At 35.3% G+C, this 8,243-nt stretch overlaps 1 protein-coding gene across 1 annotated transcript; it reads left to right on the top strand.

The window, feature by feature from the left end:
* The first annotated feature begins 223 nt into the window (after positions 1 to 223).
* Positions 224 to 5,767, top strand: LOC132304952 (subtilisin-like protease SBT5.3). Its single transcript, XM_059802650.1, has 11 exons — positions 224 to 399; positions 1,173 to 1,285; positions 1,372 to 1,469; positions 1,611 to 1,775; positions 2,626 to 2,728; positions 2,856 to 3,390; positions 3,505 to 3,602; positions 3,747 to 3,989; positions 4,121 to 4,232; positions 4,759 to 4,972; positions 5,077 to 5,767. The coding sequence occupies exons 1-11, from the start codon at positions 325 to 327 to the stop codon at positions 5,622 to 5,624; spliced, it is 2,304 nt and encodes a 767-aa protein (XP_059658633.1). The 5' UTR covers positions 224 to 324; the 3' UTR covers positions 5,625 to 5,767.
* The last annotated feature ends 2,476 nt before the right edge of the window (positions 5,768 to 8,243 follow it).

Here is an 8,243-nt window from a genome sequence, read left to right as displayed (position 1 = left end):
AAGCAATAAGATGGACATGAAAAGGACCACCACTGTTTCGTTTTGTCAAATTGGTGAAGGGACGAAGGGTTGTTGGTTTAAAGCCTTGAAGAGTTCAAATTTGGTGGTATATATATATATATATATATATATATCAGAATGAAGCTTCCAGGCATATGTTGACTGACAATGTGAGAAACGCCTGTTCATCATGTTATTACACTATAAATAGACTATTTTCATCGCACAAATTGTAGCAGCACTTTATCTGAGTGATATAGAAGTGGTCCAAGTACTTGAGACAAGCATAATACAATATTAAGAGAGTTAGGAAAATTGGGGAATATGAAGCTTCTTTGTGTTTTTTTATTGGCTCTCCTTTTCTGCATAATGCAGAAGCCAACACTTGCAAACAAAAAGGCATGCTATACTTCCATTCTGATTTTCTGCTAGAATCCATGTTTAGTTTCCCTTTTCATAGTAAATATCTATTATCTCTCGTAACATCACCTTTTGTTTCAGTCGCATCCCGATTATGATTCAAAAAAAAAAAAAAAAATGACATATTTTTTCTTACAAGTTGTGTATCCGGATTGTAAACTCTTTTAGGGCTTGTAGCGTGGGACCAAGATCCCCTCCTTTTGGAGTGGCCTTGTGCATAGTGTTATGTAACAAAACTACACCATTTTAGTGCATAACATCACACTTACCTTTTGTTTCAGTTGCATCCCGGTTATGATTCAAAAAACATAAAAAAAGGAAAAAATGACATGTTTCCTCTTACAAGTTGTGTATCCGGATTGTAAACTCTTTTAGCGTTTGTAGCGTGGGACCAGGATCCCCTCCTTTTGGAGTGGCCTTGTGTATAATGTTATGTACCAAAACTACACCGTTTTAGTACATAATATATATCAAGGAGCACAAAGTGAGCCGCGTGGACTTCATATTTGTGCACCAAAATAACGTCGGAAGACCTCTCCAAACGGGAGAGAATCCACTTCTTTCGTTTTAGAGATTAAGACAAAGGATTTTGATAATTTTCTATTTTTTGCAAAGTGAAATGCTTTAGCTCGATCCACGTAAATCTTTATGTCTTGTATGGTGCATGTTTATTTTTCTGCTGTGTTTTTTGATTGTGATCTTGATTTCGCGGCGTTTGTCTTAACATTTGCTTGGTGCATTATATTCTTCAGCAGTCATATGTGGTGTACCTAGGGAAACATTCACATGGAAACACACCTTCTTCCACGGATTTTGTTCAAGCGACCAATTCTCACCATGAGCTTCTTGCTTCCTGCTTAGGAAGGTAATATATCTATATAATCTTAGACTACTATCATTAGCATTCTCGATCCTTTTCTTTTTTAATCTAACAATGTTATGTTATTATAGCAAAAAGGCAGCAAAAGAAGCTATTTTTTACTCATACACCAGACGTATCAATGGTTTTGCTGCAATGCTTGATGATCACGAAGTAAGAAAACTCTCAGGTACCAAATTTTCATCCACAGTTTGTATTGCCATTCTTTATGTTCGACCTCTATACATATTCTCACTATTTTAAATATATATGTATGTATATGTATGTATATATTCATGTGTAAATAGCTCCATTTTTGTTGTAATAATAGAGCATCCAGAAGTAGTATCAGTTTTCTCAAACAAGGTTAAGACGCTGCACACGACTAGGACATGGGATTTTCTTGGATTAGAGAGAAATGGGGAGATTCCTGGTGAATCTATCTGGAAGAAAGCGAGATTCGGAGAAGATGCAATAATTGGAAACCTTGACACTGGTGAGCCTATCTTTATATTATCTGGTTCTCTTGCCTTAACCAACACTCTACTAAGAACTTAAAGTGGCTTCGTTTTAGTCAATGGGTGTATGACCATTCATTTTGATTTTATGAGACAACTTCCAATACTTTATTAGCAAACTCTGATATCCAATTTCACATATAACGACAACCATGTTGAATTTTTGTTAATCACAATATTAAAAGAGTTGCTGTGCTAGGGATGCTGAAAATTATTTGTTCATTACGGTTGAATTTAATTAATAATAAAATTCTTTTCTTTTTTTTTTGAAATAAAATATTTGGAAGGAAATCAAAATGGGATAATAGCTCAGCTGAATAGAGAAAGACTAGCTACTAATTCACAAGTTTTGAACATGAAGATACAAGAAAGCTCTTTCTTTTCTACCTTTGCTACATGAAAGCTCTGTAATTGACATATCCAAAAATCCTAATTGAAAAAGAAACAGATAAGTATATAGACACACATTTTTTTTCCCCATAATACATGACATGTATGCAATTATGTAGACTTTTGAAATCTTGGGGACTAGAGTACGTAGAGCAAAGAATCCATCTTTAATCCGATTCCGCCTATTTCTTTCTGCATCAAGATTCTTTGAGCGATATTGTTCCCTTTCTGTCTTCTGCTTGGGCTTTGAATTGTGTTCCTCAACAACATGATTGTCACGCCCCAAAACGAAATGAATTTTGGGGTTTTTTGACAAATTTTTGCTGCAATTAGGACTTTTGGATCCTGTATTCTTTTGATTTTTTCTTTGTGCATTTAATTTGATTTCATGATGTTTTCTTTACACCCTTCTCAATTTTGTGTATGGCTGGTTAATAGGAGTCTGGCCCGAGTCAGAGAGCTTCATTGATGAAGGAATGGGACCTGTTCCTTCTAAATGGAAAGGCTACTGCGAAACAATAGATGGAGTTCAATGCAACAGGTTTTATTTTCTATTCCTTCAGACCAGATCCCATGTTACATTTACATGTCTAAGTTTCTCAGGAATGATGTTTAATGTGTTTGGTATGTGTATTTTCCTGAAACTAACTGAGATTGTCACATAAAAGGAAGCTAATTGGGGCAAGGTACTTCAACAAAGGCTATGGAGCTCGTTTTGGCCCTCTTAATTCCTCCTTCTACACTGCACGTGATTACCATGGCCATGGGACGCACACTCTTTCCACTGCAGGGGGTCGTTTTGTTGCTGGAGCAAACTACCTCGGCTCAGCCAATGGAACTGCAAAGGGTGGTTCACCTAAAGCTCGAGTTGCTTCATACAAGGTCTGTTGGCCCACCAGCAGTGGTACCTCCTGCTATGATGCAGATATATTAGCTGCCTTTGATGCTGCTATACATGATGGTGTCGATGTCATTTCCGTTTCCCTTGGTGGTGCGCCTGAGGATTACTTCACTGATAGCATCGCCATTGGAGCATTTCATGCTGCTGAGAAAGGAATTCTTGTAGTTTGCTCGGGAGGAAATTCAGGGCCAAGGGCAGGGTCCATTTCAAATTTGGCGCCTTGGATTTTCACTATTGCAGCTAGCACAATTGACCGGGACTTCCCATCCTATGTCATCCTTGGCAATAACAAGCAATTCAAGGTTTGTGATTACTTATGAACCAAGATGTATCTAGCTAGTCTTCTCCTGATTTCACAATTTTACAATGTGCTCTCAATATATTTTTTAAATTTTAAAGATTTGATGTTTGATAAGGGATTCAGCTTCGCAACCAATACCCTACCACTGAAGAAGTACTATCCCTTGATCCGTTCCGTGGATGCTAAAGCTTCCAATGCTTCCGTTAGACAAGCGTATGTACAAGTGATTCTCATTTTATCAGCAGAATAATCTAGTATTCACCTTGGTTACATGTATAAATTACTAGTAATACACTTGGTAGTGCAATGCATTCTCTGATGGATAGCATGTCTCAATTTCTTGATTGAATGTGGCAGAGAACTTTGTTTTGTTGGATCCCTTGATCCAATGAAGGTGAAAGGGAAGATTGTGCACTGCCTTCGGGGTGTGAACTCAAGAATCGAGAAGAGCTTCGTGGTTGCTCAGGCAGGTGGTGTCGGAATGATCCTGGCTAATCAGCTTGCGACTGATGCAGTCTTTTATGAAGCCCACTTCCTCCCCACTTCACACGTCTCTGCAGCTGATGGCCTAGCCATTTTGTCCTACATATATAATACAGAGTATGTCATTTTCATAACTTACCAAAAAGAGTCATTTTTTTTAGGTCAAGCTAATGGGGAAAAAATATAAATAAATACATTGCTTAACTTATATTAGGTATGTTAATTTTTGAGAAATATGTCTTGTTCAGGTCACCGGTAGCTTATATTAGTGGTGCAACAGAACTAGGCATGGTACCAGCACCAGTTATGGCGGCATTCTCCTCTGCTGGACCTAATACAATCACTCCACAGATCCTTAAGGTGGGTATTCAAGAAAATCTGTGGCTTTATTCCTGTTAAATTTATCGGATTTTCGTTCCTAAAATGAGACTAGAAATGAAATGCAAGCACAGAATAGTAACGAATATCAGAATATGAAAGCTTTATCCCTTGATGTGCATAACCAAAGAAAGTGAATTAGAACATTAAACAAGCAAAATACTATACCAAATAAGAGTAGCTATAAGAATATGCAGCAAGTACTAATGAACAGTAAATGCGTCATTGCATCAAACAAGCAAAGCCACAGCTGAGCCAGAGTTGAACATACTAATAAGATGTTAATTGCCTAATTTTGTATATGTATTATTGATGCCAAAGTTTGTATATTATAGTTTGTGCATTAGCTTCCACTAATTAAAATGGCATCTATCAAATATTTAGCCACACTTCATTCGGAGTTTCCTTTGGAATCCAATCCCCCTATTGTGGTTGTGCATTTGATTTTACTCTTGTGACACCAAAAATTAAAAAAACTTCCAACTCTTATGGTCATTTTTATCTTCAGCCGGACATCACTGCTCCAGGAGTGGGCATTTTAGCTGCCACAACAGCAGCAATAGGTCCTTCACGTTTACAATTTGATGAGCGTCGCGTTGCCTTTGGCATCTCTTCCGGCACTTCTATGTCATGCCCTCACATCTCGGGCATTGCAGGTCTTCTCAAAACCATGCATCCTGATTGGAGTCCATCTGCTATCAAATCCGCAATCATGACTACTGGTTTGTGCCCCTTGCCTATTTAGTAAGCCGAGCAGTGTCCCTAATTAATCTCAATATGATTGACTAATGTCTACTAGTTGTTGTTTCATTTGTTGACATTTCAGCTAGAACCAGAGGCAATGTGAGACAACCTATTACGAATGCTTCATTCGCCAAGGCAAGCCCTTTAAACTATGGAGCGGGACATGTGAGACCAAACAGTGCAATGGATCCGGGGCTGGTCTATGACTTGAACATCACTGATTACATGAACTTTTTGTGCGCCATTGACTATAATAAGACTCAACTGGCAAAGCTTGTGCAAGAACCATACAAATGTCCCAAAAGTCCCAAAAGTCTCACAGATTTCAACTATCCTTCTATCAGTGTCCCTAAACTTTCTGGCAAGAAAACAGTGACTCGAACCTTAAAGAATGTTGGAACTCCAGGCACATACAAAGTTCGCGTTGATATGCCTAAAGGAATACTAGTAAAGGTTAAGCCTGAGTCTCTAGAGTTCGAGAAATTGGGAGAAGAGAAAATGTTCAAGGTCACTCTTGAGGCTAAGGGAGACATTTTGCACGGTCAGTATGTGTTCGGAGGGATTGTTTGGTCTGACGGGAAGCACCATGTGAGGAGTCCTATCGCAGTGATGGCGCGCAGGAAGAGCTAAAATGGCGCCAAGCTACGTACTTCGGCAAAGGTTTAATATTTTGTTAGAATGGTGTTTCAATAAATAAATTAGTTGCTATCTATGAAGAATAAACAAACATGTGGAATTGTATTCTTATGTAATTAATTTTTTTTCTTGCTTGATCTTTAGAAGGTTAAACAGAATAGCCTGTCCCAATGAGCTAGGAACTGTGTTACTAGTAGTGCAATATATATATATATTGTCATTCTCCAGCACCAGTAGCAACATTAATTATGTATTCACACACATACACACAATATATATATATATATATATATATATATATACCAAGTGCCTCAACTCAGTTGTATCTCATTAGCGTGAAGATTATGTTTTAGCTGCGAGGTCCCAACACTTGTCAATTCACTAGATGGGGGCAAGAACAAATAAGTCAACATTGACGTTGCTTCATCAACCAACAAATTATGTGCCATACACATCAAAGATTAATTTGAAGACATCCATATCACAAAATGTTGTATTGTATATATATAGTTATTCTCTAGTCATTCATAACTATACACATAATATAAAGATTTAGACGATTCGACGAAAATCTATACTGCTTTCAAAAATATCGAGTGAGCAACCAAAACAAAATTCACACCACAATGAAAATGCTGAAGTGTGGTTTTCATTTTCTTTTTATTTTTTCCTTTGTAATTCTTGAAAATTTTATAATTAGAAACAAATTTATGAGATTTCATGAGAAGTAGTGATATGGTGGAAAGTTACATCATGGAGGCTCAAATTTGTGTTTCGTGGACTATAGCTACAATGATACACATGCTTCTTAAAGTGTGCATGAAAGTATATACGTGTGTGTATATAATACTGTATAAATGACAAATGATTAGAAGATGGATGGAGCTAGCGAACAGAGGACATCGCACCTTTCCTAAAATGAAATCCAAATAGTAATATTCCAAGTACATCCTCCAACTGAAATTTCTTGTTGCCGACAATGTACAATGCATTAGCCTCTTTTTTTGTTTTTTGTTTTTCTTTTTCTTTTTTTTGATCCATGGACCATGTCTTACAACACGCCAAAAATAATTAATTTAAATTGAAAATTAAAAAAAAATAAAAATAAATAGAGAATGAATGTAATTTATGAGAAATATACGAAGACGTTGTATTCTTGTCACTATAATTTACTTTACTTATTCATTCTTCAAAATATTGAACTTCAATTAGAGTTTAAACAGTTTCTATAATGTTTGGATTATCGGAAATAAAAAAAGGGCATTAATATATATATTATATTTTTAAAAATAAATGGAATCTGATCACTTTGTATGTGTGGATGAGTTTATTACAAAGAAGAAAAGAAAGCGATACAGTGTCTGTGTGTGTGTGTGTGTGTGTGTGAGAGAGAGAGAGAGAGAGAGAGAGTGAGAGTCTTTATATGTATGATCACTTTGTATAATGGTATGATGTCACGTGGAATAAAAATCAATTGGCCCACATACATTGATTAATTCAAAATAAGAGATCATGCAAGAAAAAAATCTTTTAAAAAATACTTAATTTTACTTAAAATAATTACTGAACAAGATGTTTCAACTATTTCTTATAATTAAATGACAAATTATTAGAAGATGGATGGAGCTTAGCACATCCAACTTGCTTGACATCTTGTAAGAACTCAATCTGTCGTTCATCAAACCTAAAAATAAATTCAAATAATATGCCAAAGTCTACTTAGATCCTCTAACTTAAATTTCCTTTTAAGTTGATGTAACTTTTTATTTTTATTTTTTAATTCAAAGGTTAAAGATTTTTTTTTTTTTTTCTTCTTGTTGTCAATTATTGAACTTGGATTCCTTCTTACACGTTTGTGTATTGTATTTTACTATACAATTAAATCGAGACTGCCACACTACAGAACATCATTAAACTAAAGATTTAACACTAATAAATCGAGATATAATTATTATGAAATATGTTGCATTCTTGAATTAATGTCCATTAATCTCTATTTAAGAATTTTATTCTCAAAAATAAATATATTACATGAATATTTTCGGTCTACAATGCATCATGTTGTAGGAGTTTTCAACACAACTAAAGTAATGTGTTAATTAAAATAAATTAAATTGTGTTGAAAACTCTTTTCAATTGTGACGATCCTGGTTTTACAAGTCAGTACGTCCTGTGATGACTTGTAAGATGACCCGAAACAGATCCGGAATGCGAAAGCGAAAACAAAAACAAAGGTTGAAAATAGACTAATTATGGTCCCAAAGGTAAAATGGTCATTTTACAAAAACAATGAAGTTTCTAGAGACCTTATTTATATCTTCGCTTCTGTATTTCAGATCCGTTTCGAGTCATTTTACGAATCATCATAGGACGCACTGACTTGTAAAATTAAGATAGTCACATCAATACTATTAAATCATATTCTAGCGTCACATAGATAATCAAAGAATCAGATCCGCTTATATCATTACGAGCATGTCCTGTACTAAATGCTATTATTTTGAATTGACAAAATAATTATATAAATATGTTAAAATTTTAATTTAATAGTGTAATAACATCATAATACAATGTACAATATATCATTAGAAAAGTTTCAGCATTTTGTGATTA

The sequence above is a fragment of the Cornus florida genome, unplaced genomic scaffold (assembly GCF_030987335.1).
Source record: "Cornus florida cultivar Cherokee Brave unplaced genomic scaffold, ASM3098733v1 CherokeeBrave_3.0.0_Hap2_Chr01, whole genome shotgun sequence".
NCBI classification, from domain to species: Eukaryota; Viridiplantae; Streptophyta; class Magnoliopsida; order Cornales; family Cornaceae; genus Cornus; species Cornus florida.
The sequence above is the reverse complement of the archived record's forward strand: the minus strand, read 5'-3'. Positions and strand labels throughout refer to the sequence as shown.